This window comes from Scomber scombrus, chromosome 5 (genome assembly GCF_963691925.1).
Source record: "Scomber scombrus chromosome 5, fScoSco1.1, whole genome shotgun sequence".
Taxonomy (NCBI): domain Eukaryota; kingdom Metazoa; phylum Chordata; class Actinopteri; order Scombriformes; family Scombridae; genus Scomber; species Scomber scombrus.
The window spans coordinates 9,612,674-9,637,705 of NC_084974.1; the positions used below are offsets into that span (position 1 = coordinate 9,612,674).

General features: G+C 40.8%; 1 protein-coding gene across 1 annotated transcript in view; it reads right to left on the bottom strand.

Annotated features, from left to right (window-relative positions):
• LOC133980381 (cGMP-dependent 3',5'-cyclic phosphodiesterase) overlaps positions 1-25,032 on the bottom strand; it is a 159,206-nt gene that overhangs the window by 101,742 nt on the left and 32,432 nt on the right. The window contains exon 2 of the mRNA XM_062419087.1: positions 3,541-3,631. Coding sequence (XP_062275071.1) covers positions 3,541-3,631 — 91 coding nt within the window. The remainder of the gene's footprint in view (positions 1-3,540; positions 3,632-25,032) is intronic.

Here is a 25,032-nt window from a genome sequence, read left to right on the forward strand (position 1 = left end):
CACAGCTTTGAGTGCAATCAGCAGAGGAAGAGTACAAGACTAGAAGCACGGTATAAGAACAAGAAATGTATTGTTTCATCTGAAGTGTTATGACTGTATCCAGACTAAGAGACAAAACAGTGATCTGGCATCATTAAAGCAAATCTTTGTGATCAGATCAGATTAACAATTCCATCACAAGGACGGGCACGCACACGTGGGCTTGCCAACACATGTACAGTGCAACTAATGCAACAGTCATCATAATGGACTACTTTTTTTTTTTATCCCCTGAGGGATCTTTTCATTCTCCTCCAGCAGTGATGTAAGAACACAGAACCTCCTATCTGTCCCCAAACTGAAAATGATAACACTTTAAAGTGATAGGCATGCTAAAGCTACTCTGTCTAATAGAAACACGTCATTAAAGTCAATCTATATGGAGCGCGACTGAATGGAGCTCTTGGACACACACACACTAACACCTACACACACAGAAATAATTATGTGCGTTTGTTTGTTCAGTTCAAATGACCTTTTTCCACCTCAATATACACTTTGGCAAACTCAGCCTGACTGAGTCTGACTGCACACTCATGAGTTTTCCACGATGGAGGGTGAGTTATGATTTAATTTACTTTTAATTTGCACTATACGGCCATGCTAACATTAGAATGTCATTACATGTGCCCCATATCATGTGCCATGAAAATATTGGATGAAATTTACTGGCCAGCTAACTTTAGCTTAATGTTAAAAAGCTAACTGTACGTTACACAGATGTTTCCTCTCTTGTCTTGAAGCCCAAGGATGTGTATCTGATCCTCTCCAAAATGCTGAAATCAATGTCAGGTAGAACTTCCTTCTGTTAACACACTGCTGAAGTCTGTAGGGGTTTTTTGTGTTACTAAAACATTAGAAAAAGGCAGAATGCATTGAAGAATGTGAATTCACCTTTATGTATGCAGACCTTGCACCTGCCTTTTGACTTCACACTTTTTGATTCAGTCATTGCGTGAAATACTGCAGCATGAGCGAGAGAAACACGCACAAGCTTACACACACATAGAAAGCGAAAGTGAAAAAAAGGTACATTGAGACTCACGTATACAATACAAACGAACACACATCCAATACATTAGTGAGATCTCAATGTTGAAGCACAGAATGTGTCAATATGGACAGTTATAGAAGAGAAAATACATTCAAATGAATGAAAATCCATATATCAGATACATACAAACATTTATTCTGTTCAATTTTGGTGGAGCTAGGCGGTCCCTCTCTCACACAAACACACAGGCGTGTAAGCACCACCCCGATTCCCTGACAAATTAATCCTCACATCTGTTCTGCTGCAGACTGAGAAGAGATTAACCTGCTGCTTTCACTGCCCTATTGGTTCACTCGCACGATCAAATGAACGCGCACACACACATGCATGCATGACTCTGCAAAGACACAACTAAACATTTGTAGACGGCAAACATGTCATAATGTCATAATCTGTTGAATCACAGGGTAAAGAGTCATGACATCACCAAATCCATTTTGTGGAAACTAAGAGGAAAAACTGTAAAAAATGTGAAAAAAAATCGTTTTACATGCATCTTTAAGACCTACACTGCGTATTTCTTTCAGGCAGCTCCTGCAGGTGGCGCTGCACACTCACCAGCAGCCAAATCACAGACTTGACAGTATCGATGACACTTCAGCAGTGAGCCATCAAGCAACGAGCCGTTTACGTAAACACAAAGGCTGTACGAGAGGAATGCAGCTGGACAAGACTTTCTGCTATACAAAGCTGAATGCGGAATCTGAAGTGCATATACAGAAGGCAGAACCAGAGACAGACAGTAGCATTACGCACACACACACACACACACACAGGCCTGTATAACTAAAGACTGATTAAATAAAACAAATCCAGCATCGCAATGAAACAAACAAAAGACTAATTATAGGACAGCACATTTGAAATTCATGTGATGGGAGTTGGGTTGATAAAATGGAGATACACACAAAAAAAAACATGTGCACACACACAGACATAAACACATACACAGAGTAAAATACACAATTGCAGTACCATATACTGAATATGTATAAGTACAGTATATTACCAAGTATTTATTTTGGGATTTGTGATCCATAACAGCATAATTTGTGAAGTTAATTATCTCTTTCATGTATGAATGGCAATATATGTGTGTGTGTGTGTGTGTGTGTGTGTGTGTGTGTGTGTGTGTGTGTGTGTGTGTGTGTGTGTGTGTGTGTGTGTGTGTGTGTGTGTGTGTGTGTGTGTGTGTGTGTGTGTGTGTGTGTGTGTGTGTGTGTGTGAGGGGGAGGGAGGGTCGTGTCAATGTCAATGAGTGCACACATCCGTTTAGGTAATTGGATCTGAGCAGAACATGTCAGCACTGGCTGCAAATCAAACCTTTTCTTCTATTTTTAAAAAAATTCAAAATGACACTCTTGTTCTCACTTCTAGTACACAAACACAAACACACACACACACACACTCATACTGATCCTGCTTGATGGCACATGTGGGATTGCAAGAGAGAGGCAATTTTAAATTGTACATATTTGCAATGTCGCAAATCATAGAAACACAAAAGGAGAGAGAACAAAACAAGATGTTGGAGAACAAAAAAAACAAATGAAGATCACTGCTTTATGGACTGCAATAAAAAATTTCATCAACTCAAAAAAACAAACATAGAAGTCTAAAACACACATATATATATATACACACAAACAAGTATGTAACACACAAATAGACGATTGTGCACAAGCCTTCATCCGCCATTCAAATAAAAATGTCACTGTCTTTAATTTCCTCCCTTTCATGTTTATGACTGTTTTATTTTTTATCTTTCCGTCTTTTATCTGAGCTCTCTCTCTCTCTCTCTCTCTCTCTCTCTCTCTCTCTCTCTCTCTCTCACACACACATACACACACCCACACACATATATATATATAAATACAGGCTATAAGCACACACACGCACACACAGAATCCCCAGGCAATAAGTGTCTCACAGACTTAATCAGCAAAGACAGAAAGCTGCAGCAACAGGAGACTGAAACTTACCTCCTCAACACAAAAGTTCATTGTTCCCCAAAAAAAGAACGGCGAGCAAATAAAAAGAGAAGACAGAAGTGTGTGTCTGAAAGTGTGACAGAGAAAGAAAAAAGGCGAACAAGACAGGAGGCACTCAAAAGAAAAATCTTCCTCGAAATGTTTGTGACTGATGTCATAAAGGAAAGAAACCTGGAGAGCAGAGATAAACTAGAGCCTATTACAGTCTACCTGTAGTTATTACAGAGTGGACAAAAGGAAGAGGGTGGGGAAAAAATGAAAGGAAGAGGGAAAGAGAGAAGAGGGCAGGGGGCATCAAGCTTATAGCATCCTGTTTTTCAGATAGCGAGGACAGAAGAGAAGAGAAGAGAAGAGAAGAGAAGAGAAGAGAAGAGAAGAGAAGAGAAGAGAAGAGAAGAGAAGAGAAGAGAAGAGAAGAGAAGAGAAGAGAAGAGAAGAGGAGAAGGTGGATCCTACCTGGAGCTGTTCGGACAACGTGATGGACTGTCTGGTCGTCAGGGCTGGAGCTGAACTCTCCTCTGGACGCAGAAACACTTGCTGACCGCGTCTGGAGGCATCAAAAAACAACAGTCAGGTCATGTGTGTGTTTGTCTCCTTGTGCACACATAAAGTCAGCTGTTACAACCTGAGTGATAAGCTGCTGGAAAAAAGAGCATTCACAAAAACACACACACACAGAGCAACTTATCTTTTCCCTGAAGTGAGGAGTGCAGGAATTCAAAAGGTGTGTGAGGGAATTTAGGGGAAAAAGGTGTGTGTGTGTTTACGTGTGTGTGTGTGTGTGTGTGTGTGTGTGTGCGTGTGTGTGTGTGTATAGCCCTTACAGGTCCTTCCCTTTCTTCCTCTCGAGCGCAGTCATGTCATCTCCACCTGTCGTACGCAGAGAGAGAGCGCTGGAGTCACACACACATTCGCGCACACAGCGAGCGACGCACCAGTGCACACACTCGCACCGGCTAGGCTGAGACGCACACTGGCGCGCTATCACCACGAGCTGCAACGCATAGAGCCGAGAATGAACATAGTCCCTCCCTCCCTCCCTCCCTCTCTCTCACTCTCTCACTCTCTCTCTCTCTGCTCTTCCTCTGGGTCTTACTGCCTCCCTCAACCCTCCCCATGTTTCAGTTTCCTATTGTCAGTGTGTACGCCAGCAGGATACACGCACGCACGCACGCACACACACACACACACACACACACACACACACACACACACACACACACACACAATACTACAGGTACAATGTGGATCCACTTTGACCTAAAGGAAGCAGTGCCATTATATCATCCAGGAGTGCATATGTTTAGATATTTTGAAAACAGACTCAGCTTTTTTCTATTTATTTATGATTTTCATCCAATTTCCTCTTGTCATCATGCAAATTATGGCTGTTGTCTCTTAGAGGTAAAAGTGAAAAAGAAAAAGCAGAAAGGAACAAGGTTTTGACATTGCAATTTGCATCTCATGTCCTGCCAACTAAATGAACTATAATGTTTGCAGTGCAAGTAGCATTTGATATCTGATGTTTTTCAGATTCAATCAATATACAAATTCTGAATAAAACACAATAAATTCCAGGCACACACACAATGGATATTCATAATACAAAGGCAAATATTATTATAATATTGTAAATATTTTATGGTTTCTTTAGTTTTATGTGATAGTAAACTGAATATTTTTGGGTTGTGGACGGTTATGACTGACATTTAAGGTTGCATCTTTGGCTTTAGGAAACTATGATCAACATTTTTGCCATTTTCTGACATTTTAAAGGTAGACCGCTAAAAAAAAATACTATCAACTGAATAAATTAAAAGCTATCACAGGATAACATTCTTTTTGTTGGATTACAACCGGCAGTCAAAAAGCAGCCGCTCTAATTCAAATGAGTTAAGTTGCTTCAGTCCAAATGCTGAAAATACTGAGCGGGAAGATACAATTAATTGTTTGGAAAAACAATCAAAACTGGGTTCTGTTGTGACGCGTTTGGTTACTGGAGGCTGAAATTGCCTGAAATAATTGACGGTTCTTTGAAAATTTGAAAAACCACTGAAACAGAATCACTTTTTATCAGAGTCTTCATTAAACATCTTATACATATTTGAAAAATAAAAAATATACTTATTTTTACCTCGGACTACAATATCACTTATAGATCGTGAAATCAACCATGACATATGTAGGAAACTTAGATTTAAAACAGAGGTACAGAGACGTAGATTTCACAGGAGCGGCTAATGTCAGAGGTTGATCCTTCATTCATGGAGTCATCAACGTGTGCTCAGCTATAAAATATTGTAATAGCCCAGTAAACACTGGGACTGCCTGTTTTGTAAACATGGTGGAAGGTTATTCCAGCACAGCAGAATGTCCACCTGTATTGACCAGTGCAGGTTAATAGCAGCAAAGCACACAAAGAAGATAATCAATTCATATTATCTGTCGTATACTGTGTCTGTGATGGATGTAGGTCACACACACACACACACACACACACACACACACACACACACACACACACACACACACACACACACACACACACACACACACACACTTAAGAAAACACACAAGCAAGTAGGAAAGTACAAACGCAGACCTGAAGATAGGCTGGTTCAAAGCAATATAAGTCTGTCTACCTTCATCTCCTCGTCTACTGTGGAGTTTGGGATCTAGATCACCTTTTTAAAACACAAACACAGACACATACATACATACACACACACGGTTCAGACCCTCACTGCTGCAGTTCAGCTGAATAGAGTATTGATCCGAAGTTGGTGATTAAAACAGGGACTGTTCCTGCTGCTCAAATGCAATCAACACACAAACTCACCCTGTGATCACTTACTCAATTGCCCTTTCACACTCAACACACACAAGCGTGCACGCGGGAGGTGAGGTAGTCTGAATAACTGCAGTGCAGCGAAACACGATTAGCATAGACCTGGAATCTGATGAGGATACAGTGAATAACCTTGGTCTGCTGTGTGTGTGTGTGTGTGTGTGTGTGTGTGTTTGGTTATATGATGTCAACATACACTGTTGTTAGCTGTGGTTTTATTTGTGTATGTGATGTTCATAAAAAACAATGATTGAAAGTGCCGATGTATGGAACTCTGTGTGTGTGTGTGCGTGTGTGTGTGTGTGTGTGTGTGTGTGTGTGTGTGTATATTTCCTGACTCCCATAAAGCACAGCAGTGATTGAAAGCTCTAAATGGTGAGGGTGCACTCAGGAGAATAGGGCTAATCTACATAATGGTGGAGCTATATTAATGGCATCACAATGCACACGCACACACACACACACACACACATACACACACAGCTGTATGTCAAATGAATAGGAGCCTCTCTCAACCACAACACAACCAGGTTTAATCCTGCTGAACTCACTGAGCCGGTATAGAAGAACAAAAATGAGGAAAACATTTTATAACGTTGCAAGGAAAATAATATATCTTTTTTTGCATTATATCAGCTCATCATTCAAGTGTATTGTGGTGGTTTTTCATGCAGTGCTGAGAATACATTTGTTGGATTGTACTCACTGATTAACCACCTTTCAGGCGACACTCTTCAGATATAATAACATTTTATAATTTATATACTTTGAAGATAATCACAAGGAAAAAAAATCCAAGGAATCAGCAGCTTTTTCTAAGCGGCATTCTTTAAAACTAATCCACCATGACATGAAACATTTTGATTGCCTTTCATTATTAGTGTCTCTTTCGCTTGCAACTCAACCCCCGGCTTGAAAGGGATCTGCAAAATCTGATGACACCTTCTCCTGCAGAACAATAGTGGTCCTCATCTTGAGGTGCCGCTTCAGCTTGATGAGCAATGTGCATCTGGGGAAATGCTCCTGGTGCGTGAGGAGCCAGAAAAGATGGAGAGAGGCAGTGAATGGTCACGCAGTGAGTAAGGTGTAGATTGCTAGATTGGATCAGGGATAAGTATAAGAGGCTTTACTAAAATTTTGGTGAGTACACACACACACACACACACACACGCACACACAAGCGCGATGGACCCAAATTCACCCAGATAATACTTACCACTAATGCACAGTGTGTTATTGATAGCTTTCTGTGCACCTTAACTACTTACTATTATTAGTCAGCTAGATTGTTAACTGTTTTTAAGTATTTGGGTACACACATTGATGATAAGCTGAACTTCACTGAAAAGGTTGATGCTATATGCAAAAAGGCCAACCAAAGATTTTTTTTAATTAGGAAACTAAAGGGCTTTGGAGTCAGCTGTAATATTCTTGAAAGGACATATGTCATCCTGAGAGAGCGTCCTTAGTTACAACATCTCTGTCTGGTATGGTCACCTGACTTTATTTAACAAGAACAAGCTGTCCAGACTTGTCAAAATGGCAGGGAAAATTATAGGAAGACCTCAAAAAACACTAGAAAACACACAGCACTGCAGTACACAGAAAAACTATGAAACTATTAGATGATGACACCTGCCCCCTCCATTCTGAGTTCAAGCTGCTTCCCCTAGGGTGGTGCTATAAAGTACATATGGCAAGGAAAAAAAAAATCTACAACGACTCTTTTATTCCAAATGCAATTTCCATGGTCAACTAACTATGGAAAGCTAGATGAAAGGGAGGTGTAGTAAAGAGCACTATAAATGGGCTGGAATTGGTGCTTTCTGCCTTACAGTATACCTGATATGTATGCATATGTGTGGGGGCTGGGAGGGAGGGGTGGGGGGTACATGTGATGTGCTGTGTCCATCTTGCGGACATATGTCTATGTGTAATGGAATGAATGTGTTTATTTTATGTACTATCTGTGTTTTATATACTATTCTTACCAGTGAGACCAAAGACAATTTTCATGCAGGACATGACAATACAGTATTTTCTATTCTGTTCTATTCTACGTGCTACACATTTTTGTAACACAACTTTCTTATATTCTGCACATATTATGCACATTATATCAAGAGCGGCCATTCTTATTTATAATAAATTAATCTATACAAATGTTGTTTGAAGCCATAAACACTTATATAATGTCACCTCTTACTGTAAGATGATGGCAAATGTGTCGCATATTGCACATCTAGCAGACACAGGACTAATAGCATTCATTTGGAGTTTGACCTGATGAATGCAAAGTCCAATATTTACTCTCCTCTCGTCACTTTTTCTCTGCAAACGGCTGCCTGCTGCTAAGTTCACCACAATAGTGCAAAGAATGATCCCAGTTCTTTATTTTCTTTACTGTAAAACAAGAATTGTATCTATTAATCTATCTACTCAAGGGAAGTTCTGCACTGTTATAACAGAGTATTGCGGTGTTGTTTAATCAGTCTGTACATGTGCACTGTAAATTTATAGGTAGACATGGAGCTGAAAAACCCTAAAGATTACTGGTGTGACTCCTGCCGAGGTCGTCAACACTGGAAATCCATGCTCTCGCAGAACAATAAAGCACCTCGGATAAGAAGTGCTCACCACATGGTTTACAGTATGACTAACGCCTTAGAGAAGAGTGTGTGTCTGAGCGTGAGAGCGTGAATATTACTTAACCTTATTGTTAGTCCAAACTAATTTCCTTAAACAACACGAGCAGTAAAACAACAGCAGGAAAGCGACAATGACACACCCTGCTTTGCAAAGTCACGTACACACACACACACACACACACGCACGCACACACACACACACACACACACACACACACACACACACACACACACACACACAGAGAGCTGAACTCTTTGTATTGATAATGTGGCACCTGAACATTGTAAGGGCAAAGATTATTTGCCACGTCATATTGTATTAGTTTGGATTATTGCCTTGATCCCTGCTACCACCATTGTTTTACTAGTTATTATTTTTTTAAAAATGTTTTGTGTCACTTTTAACAGGGAAAAGTCATCCGCTTTCCGCTCCTCAAGTTATACGGTTATATTCATTTTGGCCAGTAGATGGCAGTAGTGGCTTCGGTATATTAGTGCCTGGCACTGCAATACTTCACCGTAGAAGCGTTTTTTGCATTTACAGCAGAATAAAGTCATCTGGCACCTGGATTTCAGGAGGGACTGTCAGGACAATAGAGAGTCCTTTCTCAAGAGATGAACCGAGACAACTGAGACATGGAGTAACTCCAGGATGAGATCAATGCAGCGTTGTGGACCCTCGTCAATGTGTGTCAGCGTCTCAAGTGCAGTGAAGCAACAGGAGAAATTAAGAGGAGAGTCCCGTCAGGCCCTGATTCAGCTAGCTTAGAGCAATTTGGATAAGACTTAAGAGAGTGAGGAATTTTATGTGATCTTGCAGTTTATTGGCAATCTCCAAATATTCATTCAGTCATCACAAGAACAGTCTATTGACGAAGCAGAAATACAACGAAAAGCCTTTTGAAACAGGAGTATACACAGCTCAGCAGGCTCAGGCAGAGACACGTCATGTTCTAGGAGAAGATTGAAGCTTTGAAAACCAAGTTTAACACCTAAACATTGGTAAGAGAGAGAGCAAAAGAGAAGTCAATTAGCCTACAGTGCTCACGGCACCAGAAGTGACTTTGAGAAAAGATTTCCAGACAGGGCAGACTGGACCAACCAGATCAAACCTGGGCTTTAGAAGGGCTGCTCAGAGACTGAAATCATCAAGGCTGTGATTAAAGTACTGGCCTTTACCTTTGAGACTTCCTGGAAGTTAAGCTAGGCCTCACACTTTCCACATTAAGAACCATACTGAGAGGAAGTTATGAAGTGGACTCATCATCCGACCTGCTCCATAGACTCATGAACATATTCCAAGACTCCACCCCAAAGAGCCTCTGCTAAGTGATTTTCGTTCAGGGAAATAGAGCTCAGAGAGAAACTCTGGACGTCTGGTGTTGAGGATGAAGGGGAACCGTTCAGTTCAAACTCAATCGTGCACTCATTAGAGACTGGTCTGTTTACTGAGGCAGTGAAGTTTAAGTGAAACCTTACAACGGCTTCAGACTGGAAGCAGAAGTGCTAACAGAAGGCTAACATGCTAATACTAGTGCCATGCTAGGTGCAAACTAAAGGAGATTTAAGCATTTCATGTAGTAAAATCAAATAAAGATGTGTGCACACAAAAGTTTAACTTATTACAGACTGTGCTCAGCATTGGTAAACAGAGCTGCAGGCAAAGTAAAAGATTTGCTTATTGCATGCAGAGAAATTAGACCAGACACCGAATCTATCACTGCAGATCATGAACAGGCTGCGTAGCTCCATGCCACGGTGAGGCTGGTTGGAACAGTCCGATCTGGCTTCTGCATCCGGTTTGAACCGAGTGATAGCCACCATAGAGTTACAGATGAGGCTCTGATAGAAAAGATAAATGAAGCTGCCAGTCTGTAGTTAATAAGCTCAGGAAAAACATGACGGTCAAACTACCTGAGGTAAATGAGATACACACATAGCTGCAATCCAGCCACAGCCAGTTGCCTCTGAATGGCGAAACAGGCATAAATGATGAAACACAGATGAAAGAGGGTGGAGTAGTCTCCGAAAATTAAAAACAAGGACTGCTAAGCTTATTGAGAGCCTCAAGGCTGATGTTCTTGAAGTGAAGAAAATGTTCAATGAAGCAACAAAATCAAGGCCAAGCACTGACACCCAGCCATCACCAGCTGCAAGATGGCTAGAGGACATTCAGGTTGGTGACATGTAGTCATTGCTATCTCTAATGGTGGGAAGGTAGAGCAGATCCACACCAGGAAACAGGAGGGGGCTGCTGAGCCAGGACCCGCAATAGCTCGCCCTTTCTCCAGGTCTCCAGTAAATTTAGTTTCTCTGCAAAACACTCGAAAGCTACAAATACATCACACGGACACTCTGCCACCCCACAGCCAGACTGCAGGAAAACCTGAATTGACACACCCACGTCCAAAATGACTGGCAGAAACAACACCTCGGTCACAGCAGCACTGTCAGGCCACTTGCTTGAGCTTACCTGATTATTGAGTCGAGTTACAGCAGAGGAGCTGAACTCATCACGATCTTGAAGGTTACTTGCTGTTACCGTTCTTCTACCATGGGTTTACACGTATTTAACCTAACATGTACTAAGAATGCTTTTATTGGACAGGTAAGTTCCATAAATGTTTTTAACCATGGAAATGATTCAAGTATAGACGATAGTAGTGCAGTAACAGGTGTTTATGGAGGCTGTGGCACCCGGGACATTTTAGGGGCCAAGACTATTTGCAGAATTCTTATAATATGATTGTTTTTTATTACCTTGTTACCCCTCCGCAAACCTTTAGAAGATGTAGGGCAACTTTGACATGTTAGTGACTGGCGATTTAATCTTTTGCAATGAGAGCAACGTAGTCAGGATAGGATAGCAGTAGGGGAAGTTGGTATTCATCCAAGACTATCTTTTTTGTTGTATTTACAGTGTAATAAACTCATCTGGGACCTGGATGGAAAATGTCCTCATTCATTCAGTATGTAACACTAACCTGATTTCATCAGTACAGTGGGTTTGTTGGCCTGGTTCTACTCAGCAAGAAACAGTGATGAAATGATATACTTAAAGACAACAAGCATTAATAATGTCGCATTGTTTGTACACATCACTTATTGTATTTGCAGCATGTTTCAACAACTTGATTTATTAACAGAATTACACTAAAAATCTTTACATTTTTGACCATGTAAAAAAAAAGAGTCCATTGTCTTGCAGCTCCGGCCCCCCAGTGACGCAAACTTACTCCTACTGCAAGACACATTTGAAGTGTTTTATTGCTCAGTGGTAGGTATCCATTTTGTGTTTAAGAATTCATCTGCTGATCAAATGATTCAAGTGTCAAAAGCATAAATCTTTAGGTGACTCACTCTCAAGTTTGAAAGCATTTCAAATGGTACTTCACTTAAATCTAAAGGCATGTGTGTGGGCATCACGTCATATGTCACCTTAAAACTGAAGCTCTTTCTGTAAAAACTGCACACCGCCTCTAATACAACATGGTTTCATGACCTGCAGAATGTGAAAAAAATACAAGAAATAATCATCTTTCTAGCTTCTATTCATCAGAATTCACAAAAGCTGCTTCAAGTCAGCATTTTGTGAGGCTGGTTGATGGTTGCTATGCGAGTTAGGACGTTGGCAACCTGAACAATTTATAAGCCAGTTTCCATACCAACACGCACTGTCTTCTAACTATAGTCCATCTCAGCAGCATCATGAACTGAGTAGAGGCGGATGAGAGGATGAAGAAAATGTAATAGAGGAGAGGATATGAGAAGAGATCCTACTGATCTATAGACATATCTGCAAGGTCCAGTGATGTTTAGTGCTCTCACATGATGTTTAGAGATCTCACATGCAATAAAATAGCACTACCCTGCTTTGCCTTATAGTGTGTGTGTGTGTGTGTGTGTGTGTGTGTGTGTGTGTGTGTGTGTGTGTGTGTGTACTGTGAATGCACTCTGAACTACATCAAAGTGTATTTGTGTGTACTTCATATAAGACGTATACTTATCGTCAACATAAATTTAACCCAGCAGGTGAGTGAAAACAGCAAGTTAAACATATAATTTCAGAGTTTGCGCCTAAGCTGGTCCCCGATTGATGGTTCAACACTACCACCACTGATACAATTACAGGCTATTCAGCAGGTAGTCTGTCTGATATCTCCGGTGATGTCCATTCAGGTTTTGAAGCTGTGAGTGAGCTGAATGAAACACGACTTTGCTTGGTAAGAAAGGAAAGATTCAGAGTATAAAATGCGGAGTGGATCTGTGATGTTTCAAGGCTGTTGATTTGCTAAGCGTGTTGAATAATGATGACAGAACTGTCAGGGGGGATTGGTGGAGATTATCTGGTTTTTGGCTACAAGATGTGGCCAGAGAGGGTGAGCCAGCTTTTCTGGGCTTCCAGCAGCAAAATAGACACGGGTTCTGTCGGCCCGTGTGGTTTAATCAGAAAGTGACAACTGTGTAAGAACTGAAGTGACCCTGGATTCGGTGAGGTCTGACTCTGAAACTGTAATTACTGATCCTTTGATCCATGTGAGGGTCACTGTCACTCACTGTTAATGCACCGCAGATTCACAGAAACAACTCTAGACTGCTTCAGACTTAAAAACCAAAAGTGGGACACACCAAATGACGAATCGCTCTGTTTTTAACACGATGTTTACGACCTGTTCAATTAACATAATTTTTACAGCTAAAGTCAGATCACAGGTCCATACTGATGATACTCTCTATTTGATTCTGGTTCACTCCTCGTGTTTGTATGAAAAGAGGGGAGTGACGGATTCCCTGTTCTCAGTTAATCGAAACTCAAAAGGAAAGCTTCAAATCTTTACATTTAAATAAAGCTGCAACCAGTACAACTATTTTTGCTTAAAAAAGGACTAAGACAATTCAATTATTTTTCTGTCAATCAAATAATCAGCTAATCTTTACAGCTCAGGCACAATTCACTTAATAAACTAAAATGATTGATGATGTTAGTTCCAGACATTTGGCTGCACTACAAACATTTTGTGATTTATATGTTCAAAATGTGAAACAACCTTAATTCACCAGATGTGAAGAGTGAGAGCGCAAACTGCTTGTTTTTATATTAGGACATATCTCTTTCTAGAGCGCCCTCTATGGGTTTATTGTTGTAACTAATGGCATTACTAATAATTGCAACATGGACTCATGTTTTACTGATCAGGTAGGTCATGTACTGGCATTTCAGTTGTCAGATTGTGAAAAATCCATTGGCTGCTGTTTATTCTGCTCCAGCATGACACTTTTAGCTAAGTAGTAATTCATTAGTAGCACTCCACAAATGTGTCATTGGACCAGACTGCAAAGCATCTGAACCAAAATTTGCTATTTAGCAAATTACTAACATTAACGACTGACATGATGGACAGTGGCAGACGTAGACCCATTAACGATCACATCACTAAATGGGTTCCTTACGTTCTCATAACAACAGTTTGTTGTTTAACAACAATACATCATGTCTGCTGTTGTAATTGTTATTTAATAAATGGACTTTGGCTTTGCAGCCCTTTTCCAGGAGGTAAGTGGTTGAAAATATATGGTAAAGGGGCCACCTGATGAATGTAAGAGCTCACTCACTAACTAAACAAAGCATGTGTCTGGCAGAGGATAAACACAAGCCAAAGAGGTTTTTTTTTACAACACAGCAACACAAAGAATGTTCTTTCTAATCATTTAAAGCTAGTCTGCAAAGCATTAGTACATTTATTGACACTAATAAGCCATTAGTGAACCCTTTATTTATTAAAGTCCCAAACCACAAAGGTCAGGGATGACTATGGAAAAGGCTAACGTGCATCCAAAGTACTGTTCTGTGTCTGCAATTCATCCTCCATATTTGAAGAGGCTGCTCCTTTAAAGCTGATGGGTGGTACGGAGGATGTGACCTGCTCAGGAGACAATTTGTATTTTCCAGTGTTCCAAAATAAAAGATGAGGGCACTCATAAAAGCATTAAAATGTGTGTTTGTGTGTGTTTGTGTGTGAAACAGAGCTCTCCTCCTTTCGTAGTGAGCTGCTTCCTTCCTGATGTGCTGCTCAACAATGTCCAGACTCACACACACATTTCCTTCCTTTAGTGTTTGGTTATTGCCGTTCATGCCAGAGGTGAGTAGGAAACAGCGGGCAGTGAGAGGAGTCAGTAATAAAACCCAGGGGATGGGGAAGTGAAAGAGAGATAGGGAGATGAAGTAGGAGACGGAGAGATGGAAGGAAGGCGGCAAACCTGCTAATGGGAAGCTGAAGGTTGAGGGGGAGGAACCTGACCCTGTCAATCATCGCCAGTGCAGCCTCTGGTAATGTCGGTGTCAGCCAAAAATCTAAAAGGTGTCAGAACTGACATGGAGTTGCCTTTAGGTGAACAGATGCGTGCAGATATGTGCTAAAAGGAGTAAAAAAAAACACACATACACACACACACAAACCAAATGGGAAGTGGGTGAGTGTTGCATAAAACGTCCAACATGTGACGAAGGTAAAGAAGAAGTTTGAGCAAGGTTAAAATATGGAGAGACTGAATACAAAAGAAAGAAAAAAATGGCGATGGAGACAAAAGAAAACACTGCAGCAGGAACAGCTGATGTAGAAAGAAACAGAAAAATAATAGATGGAGAGAAGTCATGTAAGGGCAGCAAGAGGGAAAAAGGAGAGACGGAGGAACACCAACAAAACATCATCTTCCTCCCTCACACTCTTCTTTCAGTCTTTCTTAACCAACAACTAATGAGATGTGGGCGACAGAGTCCAACAGTGACACACTGCTTGGTGTGTCTGGGAACACAGACTAAATATTTGTGTATTTGCATGTGTTTACATTTGGACGAGTGCAAGTATGCGTGTGTTTTTCCGTAACCACACAGACCAACCTGGCTACATTATTACCTCCATGCCCTGTTCATCTTTTCATTTCTCTAATCAAATTGGTTCCTGGGTTCAACCAATCAAAACAAAGGACTGAGACTATCTGCTACGAGCCAGTGTTGAACAGGCTGAATAGATGCTACAAGTGGTAATGACGATGCCAGCGTGTGTGTGTATGTCTGTGTGTGCACGTTTTTGTGTGCGGCGCGCATGAAATAAGCACAATGACTCCGATTTGTTGCTATGGCACCCCTGCATATTCCTGAAGTGCAAAAATCACACAACAATTTCTAACCACATTTTACTCTATATAATGAAGCAATGAATGCATGAACCCTGGCGTGCAAATGGACAAACACACACACACACACACACACAAACTTGATGCAGATTTATCCTCCCAATGAGCTACCTTGAGTCTTTGGTACACACAGTGGATCAGAAGAAAGCTCAGGGACTAAATGGGAGTTATAAAAGTGAGTAACTGTATTTTCTGAAGGGAACTTTTACTTTGTTCTGGACACATTACATAGATGGAAATTGTAAACTCTACAAGATTCTACAGTAAATCCCTCAGAGGCAAATTTGTGATTTATGATATTAGGCTATATAAATAAAAACTGAGTTGGAATAGACAATAGTACAAAAAAAACCTCCTGATATCCTGCAGTACAAACAAAATCAGTGTTCTCACCTTCTGATTTTATTAGAGAGTAGAAAGTCAGATGTGTTCGGTAGCTGAAGGAAAGAATTGTTCATATCTACAAAAGTGACAGCTTCATGTGGAAATATCGGATGGAAATATCTCCGTTCTGTCGCTGACTTCTCTTTACATTTAAAATAATGATGCAAGATGTTTACAGCACAGATCAAGGCAGGGGAGACAGATACCAGGTTGTTGTTAAAAAAAAGTCTGTAATCCAACTGTGAAGAAGTTTATGGCGCCTCAACGCCTCGAGGTAAAACGCAAGTCGTGGTAGTATTTTAATTTTACAGCATCACATGATCTTTCTCAGCAGTTGTTACGAAATTGCAGATACTCAAATTTCCATTTTTGAGCACTTTTCGAGCATATCAGCTGACACAGATCTTTGGTTTCATAGGCAGTAAATCTGTAAATAATACAGCTATTTTAATTATTTTCATCAAAAAAAAAAAAAAAAAAAATCCCCATCACAACATACCAGAAGCACAAGGTTTCATCCTAAGATTCCTCATTGATTGCGTTCTCAAGTGATCCTTTCATACACTCTGAGCAGTTCTGTGGTTTTAATCATAAAATGTTTGGTCTTTTGTCACTTGATAATTGACAAACCAGATCATCTGAGCTGAACCAATCATCAGTCGATTGAGAGAAAATACTCTGATAAGCAAAAAAATCCAAGAGTCTTAAATATAAATAGCCTATTTTTGGGGTTTTCATAATCTTCTATGATAATACACTAATCTATGTTGCAATTTGTAATGTCCACTCGAATTCTTGGAAATTGCGATCAGCATATTTAAACAATGAACAGATGAATTGATAACTTATTGAAAAACCTTAACAATTAGATGCAGCTGTAAATTGATTATGATCCGTTAATCATCTGTTAACATTGTTGCAGCACATATGGACAACCTGGCTCCACTGTGAAGCTGAAACTCCTCTGCTGACCCAGAGAGGAGAGTAATGACAGAAACATGTCGGCAGTCACTGACAGAGGATACACGGCCGGTTCATTAGTTTGAGCACGACAGAAATGGAGCAAGTCCTTTGAAGCTCTGACGCAGGCAGGCAGTCAACAGGTCAACACAAAGACACACCATCTCAGCCTGAATACACAACAGCAATTATGGGTGCGCCAACACACACACACATATACACACACACACATTCATGCCATGAACATGCATGACACACACATCCACGCCTAAATAAACAGACCTCAGGCTTCACATGTTTGACCTTGCTCATGGCTGCACTCTTCTTTCCTGTTTTCACACTTTTTCTCTTCCTTCCTTCTTTTCCTTCCTCTAATTTTCGCCCTTAAATTTCTTTCATATTTCTCCTCTCTTATCTTCTACTCTTCCATTCCTCTTTTCAAACCAGTGCTGCTGTCAGAGTGCCCCCAAGTGTACAGACACCAAAACTACACTCAGCATATAAGAGAAGTCATCAGTCCTTCTGCTTTACTAGAGTTTCAAATCTATCTGCATTTAAATGTAATGTATACCTGGAATCTATTTTTGACAGTCTTTTATTCTCTTTGTTATCTCTCTTTCTTTGATTCTCTATATTTACTCAAGAGAACATGAAGCAGGTTGTTATGGTTGTCATTAAAGAATATCCCCAGTGCACCTGAACACACTGCGCATTAGCACTGCAGCAGCCACTTCTCATCTGGATTATTGTCAGGTACAACTGCACCGCTCCTTCTGCTTTATGAAGACTGAAGACCAAAATGGAAACCAGTTTTCTTGACAATTTATCTCCGGGGCACAATAACAATACAGCAGCCACAGAGGAGCACAGCTCAAATGAAGAGAAAACTTGTGGGCAGACTTCATCTGAATGCCCTGCATCCATTACAACATCACTCCACCTCCCAAACACAAACTTCAGTCTAACAAGTGCTCTTTCCATCTCTCCATCTCTCTCTCTCTCTCTCCTACACACATTTACACATCTCTGTAAGGAATACCAATGAGCTTATTGTTTCCATTTCAAAGAGAAGCACCAGGCCTAGAGAGGGTAAGAATTAAACATCATGTCTGTCCCCAAAAAAGAGGCCAAATTAGACAAAGACAGGAAACAGAAAAACAAGGCAAGAAAGAAGGAAGTGCTAATCCATCGAGGGGGTACAGTGCCAAGTAGGCCAGATTTACAGTATTCGGGGTATGCAGGCATCTTTGCCTTCTTTATTCCTTCCTCCTACTTCTTCTTCTTCTTTCAATCCAACTAATCTTATCATCTCTCCATTCATGTTGCCGTCTTTACGCCTTAGTGGCATTTTCTCGCGGATGACTCTGATTGACTTTGACATAAGTACTCGAGCATTGGATCTTGTGTGTGCGTGTGCACAGGGTCTATGTGAAGACACATACATACTCTTAAGTGTATGAATTCATGCTTGTACAGCTCATGCGTGTGTGTGTGTGTGTGTGTGTGTGTGTGTGTGTGTGTGTGTGTTACAAAAGATCAACACCCTCTCAGCAGGAACTCACTCCAGCAGGGAAGGAATCTTTAGTGACAAGAGGTTTGTACCAAGAAAAAGCCTATATGGTGTGTGTGTGTGTGTGTTTGAGTTAGAAAAACGTACAGTACATACCATCTTTTATCACAGAATAAGTAATTATGTATCTCAATAATGACATAGGTCATGATGTAAAAACATTAAAATCGGTTGGGAATCATTCACCTAATACATGTGACAGTTGACATATTTATATTCATATTAGTTTATATCATCCACGCCTGGTTTGAATAATGCATTGGACGATAGTTAGCTGGGACTCAGTAATTCACAGGACACATACTGACAGTAAGTTCCCAATCCTACACAGCGCAGAGATTAAAGGATAAAAGTGATTCCGCTGCACGATTAGAAACACTTTATCTCCTGATTACAGAAGCTAGGCCCCTCATAGCACTCAGCATTAAAGTACTGACAAAGCGTGATACTGAGAGCAGTGCACGTATGCATCCCTGTGTATGTGTGTGGAGCTCCATCAAGGTGTCTGTGCAGGCTGTCTAATCTCCTCACCACTGCTGAGGAAATCACAAAATCATTTTCTCTCCAATTTTCCTCACCTGTCTTCTTTGCCCTCTTTCCCCTCTCTGCACTTCTCTCTCTCTCCCTCCCTCCCTCGCTGTCTCGCTCTCTCATTCACTCACGCCCCTGAAGAAGTAACTAGAGCCAATTCTATTTTCTCTTGTTAACACGGTTTCCACTTACATGCTTTTCAGTACTTGATGGGAAAAAGTAGAAAATGATTTGTTTCAGCCTTTTGTGACCCTCTTCAATACCTTCCCTTTTCTCACTTCCAACACCTGTTTTCAGAAAGACACTCTGCTCAATTACACACACACAAACACGCACACACGCACACACACACACACACACACACACACACAATAACAATAGCGACAGAGTACACACATAAATGCATCCACACTATGGAATACAAGTTTTGACCACATGGGAAGTGTTGCCATTATCAGCCCAACAAACATATATTTAGACTGGCAGGATGTTTACACTGCCACACACACACACACACACACACACACACACACACACACAAGACATATATACACAACCCTCCCATGAACACATACACATACATGCAAGTACCTTCATCTTTATCACAGTCACTGATCAAGGGGATGAGAAAAGCAGTGCGAGAAACCTGCTGTCGCCATGGTAACGTGGCCATAACAACCTCCTCATTTCCTCCTGGTAAAATCAGACCTCTTCTCTTTTTTCCCCCCTTCAAGTCTCTCCTCTCCTCTCGTACATCTTGTGAATTCATGTTCTTTTAGTCTTTCTCTTCCTCCCCCTGATTCTGTTCTCCATCTTTGTGAACCCCAATCTTTTATCTCTCCATCTGTTTCTCTGCATTGTTGTCACAACTCCTCGCTTTCCAACTTTCCCACTTAGCACCTTTCAGCCTGCTTTTCTCTTCTTCTTTTTTTGTTGTTGATCTCCTTCACATTTTTCCATCTACTACAGGTACCTTTCAAGTCTGAACAAAAGAACCATAGCTGAAGACAAACATGAAAACAAAACAGACCCAAAGACAGCCAGGAAAACAGAAACTGGAAAAGATGCTGAGAAACAATTTGAGAAGGACAGACTTTGAAAAAGGGAAGACGGGAAGTTTTCAGAGCAAACTCCAGAGATTTCGTTTGCACCTATAGTTTAAAATCTGCAGTCACAGTGATATTTTGAATGCCTGCCTCGCCAAATGCTATGCAATGCAGAGGGATACAATAATATGCAACACACTATGATGCAATATAACTTTACTACTTAATATGACAGATTTGTAACTGCTAACAGGACGAAATTTGGATGGGGCAGAACTAGAGATGTTCCGATACCATTTTTTCCCTCCAGATACCGATTCCGATACTTGTGCTGTGGGTATCGGCCGTTACCGAGTACCGATACCAGTGTGTTAAAAAAAAAAAAATCATACTACCAGTGTGTTAAAAAAAAAAAAAAATCATACTACACCTGCCTGACTATGATATGATTATCATTTTGGTAAGGCCTGGCTCAGGTTAAACCCTTTGTAAAACATGAATGAATACAGCAAATGGAAGCCATTTATTTTTAAATAGAACAGTATAAAACAGTAGTGCAACAACATAATCGTGTTGTTATATCAGTAATGAAACCTAATCAAGCCGCCTACACATAAGTGTAAGCTAACGTTCTGTAGATGGCTTAGCTGGCTAACGTTAGTTCTATGCTACCCGTACTTATTACTATATCTTATTTTGAAACTTCTGTTTGAGAAAATCTAACTTGCGAATGTTATATTAACCTGGATGTTGACAGCCTTGCAAAGGGGGCCGGTGTTGATGGTGAAAGTTACAGTTCAGTAATAAAGGCGACGAAGAAGAAGAAGGGGGCGTTCCAGTCTGCATAAACGAGAACCCCCACCACACGAGAACACCCATTTTGTGTCTGCAGTGGGATGATATTGGGTGATAGCAGTACATCAACATTTGGAAAATAATATTCAGCACCACGCTGATTTTCTCCGCACTTGGAGCGTTGAAAACTGTTGTGGTGATTCATACTAAGATCACACTGCAGAACATCATGGTGGTGAACCACAAAGAAACACCGCTCAGAGTGAAACTCACTGACTTCCACTCAGCCATCAAAGCTGCTGAAGTCACACACTGCAACCTAATGCATAAAGGTGAGTCACAGATTTACAGATCCATGTTGAATTTGACTGTAACTGATATTTATTGTAATTGAACTACCACATTCGTGTATTTTCTTTGTAACACCACAACATGTCAAACTGTGCAAGAATAGTTTGTAATATCTGAAATGTGTTTCTCTCCTTCCTCCTTCAGGCGAAGTGACTCTGGACCTTACCATCACAGAGACTGCAGATATGTGGTCTGTGGGTGTAGTTCTGGCCACACTGTACCTTACCAGCTTGCCATACCCTCACTGCTGCCACTATTGTGCAGCTCCATGTCCAAACACAAACAGAAATATTGTGTATCTAGTTGGCTGATGTGATTTTATATATTCTTTTCCAGATGGTGGAGACACTGGGTCAGCTGGAGGACCAGATCCTAGATGATGGCACCCAAACGCGACTCTATTACAGCCAGAAGCAAGACTCCACAAAGCCAGTATGGCTTAAGGTATGAAAACTTGTCCTGCTGCGCTTAAAGCAGGTTGGACATTGTTCCCCTGATTTAGTAAAAACAATGACTTCACATAATGTATATTCTCTGTTGATTTAGACTGCTGATGAGCACAAAGCAGTGACTGGCTTCCCGCCCCAAAACCACAGAGGGAGCTCCAGGTTCAGCAGCCTGGATGACCTCGTGATGGTAAGTGGTCCTCACTTAACCGCACAAGTACAAATACACACTGAATTAACAGTAATACTCTGGGGGTAAAGGAACGGATTAATCTGAACAACAACCACTGACTTTGTTTCTAAATGCAGCTGTACCCAGAGGCGGAGAAGATCAGGGAAAAGACAGCGTTTGTTCACCTGCTGAAGCAGATGACGCATCTGAATCATCAAAATAGATTCACCCCAAGTGAAGCTCTAAGTCACTGCTTCATAAACATGAGCCAACGGGGAGGATGATGATGACACCAACAGATGGAGACTCTGATGCTGCTGATCAAAAAGCAGTCACTCTTGCCTCCATAGATGAAACATCCACTGCACCTGTACCGACGGACCCACATGACGCTGATTCAGCTGACCAAGGTCCAGTCACCACGATGAATCAGATGCTTCTGTAGCTGATGAAGTCACAGCCTCCACTGACTCTAACAATGAGACTGACCCGTATGGAGCTGATTCAGCTGACAAAGGTCTAATCACTGCATCCTCAACCAAATAAGCCTCAGCTCCCACAGAGACTGACATAGATGAAGCTGGTCCAGCTGATAAAAGCACAGCTGTGGCCTCTGATGGAGTCTCAGCCACCAGCTCCAGAAACAGTCAGAGGACACCACTGAGAAGGATGAAGGGGTTCTTCAGCAGTGGTCTTAATGGCAGCAGGGGCAGCGGTTTTAGTTGTTAGAAGTAACAGTAGTATTATAGAAGATTTTCAAGTGCAGCACAGGTGACACTGCCTGAGTGAGAGAGAGAGATTTTCAGCACCACAGACAGTCTCCTTTGTCACACTACAGCCTCAAAGAGAGAAGTGTAAATATTCACAGTAACCTAGTAGCAATAATCAAAATATAGTGACCACTTACACATATTAATGCATCTTTGCAGAAAGCTCTCCAATGTTTGGCTCAATTAGTGACAGTTTAAGTATTAGTCTTTCTCAACAGTATTCAGTCTTTGCCGATATTTCGTCTTCACTGCTGTCAGAGCAGAGAAAGCAGCCTTGAAAAGACAAGTTGTGGCAAAGGGTATCAAAACCCTTAAGGCTCACTTTCCTCACTCCAACACATCTCTGTTTCTGCCTCAGACTGCTCTTTCATCATGACTGATAACTTTAGCTGTCCCTCCTAACAGTTTTTCTGTTTGTCCAAATTTGAATGAATTAACTAATTAAGCTAGTTAGTTGCTGCCACAGGAACTACAGTATATCATGGGTAACATTTGACCTTAAACACAAGTTTTTAATTTGGGCAAAGGAACGTCATTTCATCTTTTTATTTCCACTGAAAAGCTACCATTACATTTTTACCCTCGCACCAGTTAGAGGCAGCTCATGCACTGCTACACTGGGAATCCCTGCTGTATGGGAATGCTCCGTGTTGGTGAAACTTGGAGAATGGACATAGCAGTTTTTACCAGACTTACCCTCAGTTATGTCCATGTCTATAACCACAGAATGTCACCAAAGTGTAGTTTGGATTAATACTGTCAAGTTTCATTATTACAGCATGACTTATTTGCAAAGTTGGAAGAACACAAAAACACCACAACTCACTCACTGAATGGATTGAATTTATGACTGAAACTGTTTCCTTTGAATATTCAATAGCTAAAACGAACAATGCAAGGTCAATTTAAGCAAGTTTCCTCCCGTACATTAAGGGATCACTGCATTAAAGTGTGTGAGAAAACCAAACACTAAATATTATCATGGCTGGAACTGTATCACTTATTAATATGTGTGCATTTGTAAAATGTTTTAATGGCGCTGTAATGGACTGTTTTTCTGTTTAGTTTTTGTTTGGCTTGTTGTGTGTTTGATTTTGTTTCCTCTTCTTTTATGGGTGTGGATGTTTGGAAAACTTAACTTTAACATTTATGAGTCATATGTATGCAGCATGACTGCATTTTTTAAAATTTATATGACAAAAAAAGATATCAGCATATTTCAAATAATATATATGCACTAAAAGATTTTATAGTACCAACACTGAATTGGACGACACTGACTGCAGGTTAACAGTTGATCTCTGTGCTCTGTTGGAGCGTTTTTCATAAAGGAATCATATCAAGATGAACCACACTAATCCAGCAGGAATAGTTACTTCCACTCTGCTACTCAAGAGGAAAATCTGTGTTTTCTTTGATTAAGGGCTGCGGGACACGTGATGTGTGTGAGCCTTTGCTCTCCCACAGGAGGGCTGACGGGTAGTGAGACAGATGAATCTACAGAGGGAGAAATCTCTGGAGGAAACATGAGAGAGAAGCATAGAAAAGCATTACTCGGATGCTAAAAAAATACAGGTGGCAAATGCCATATCAGGTTTACCAATACACTGAGGTCTGTGTCTTGAATTATGTGACTCAATCAAACATTTTCATGATAGAAGTCAGTGTAGCCCTTTACTGAACAACATGAGCTGGGATCAGTGTTACACCCTGTTGGATACACAAGGAAGTAGCGTGACATTACTCAGAAAGCAGTCAACAGGGTGACACTTCCAGGCATGTCAAATCCGATGGGTTTTTCTTTGCTCTAAGTTTAATTTGCATACTAGGGATTTGACAACCAAATCTTACACAATACAACTTTACATATAGAAAGAAAAGGAAGGCCTGCTGCTCACTCAAACCTTAATGTTCACAACAATCACTGTTGTGGCTCAGCCTGCTCTCAAACATGTTTTCTGGATTATAAATCAAAGCCCTGACTTGCAGACTAATGTCCTCTCATATTTATTTTGCTTCCACTCTCTTAGCCCCTTTGTGCAAATGGAAAAATAGTCAGTTTTTGTGTTTCAAAACTAAATTGTCCATTTCGAGAACACCTTCGTTCAAAAATTCTGAATCAAACATAGTGTGAACAGGCCAATCCCAGAAGGTGAATGTTTTTTATAAAACGGTGTTATATCACGGCTTAACTCTATGAACATCTAAAAAAAAGCTTCTGTTTGCCTCCTGA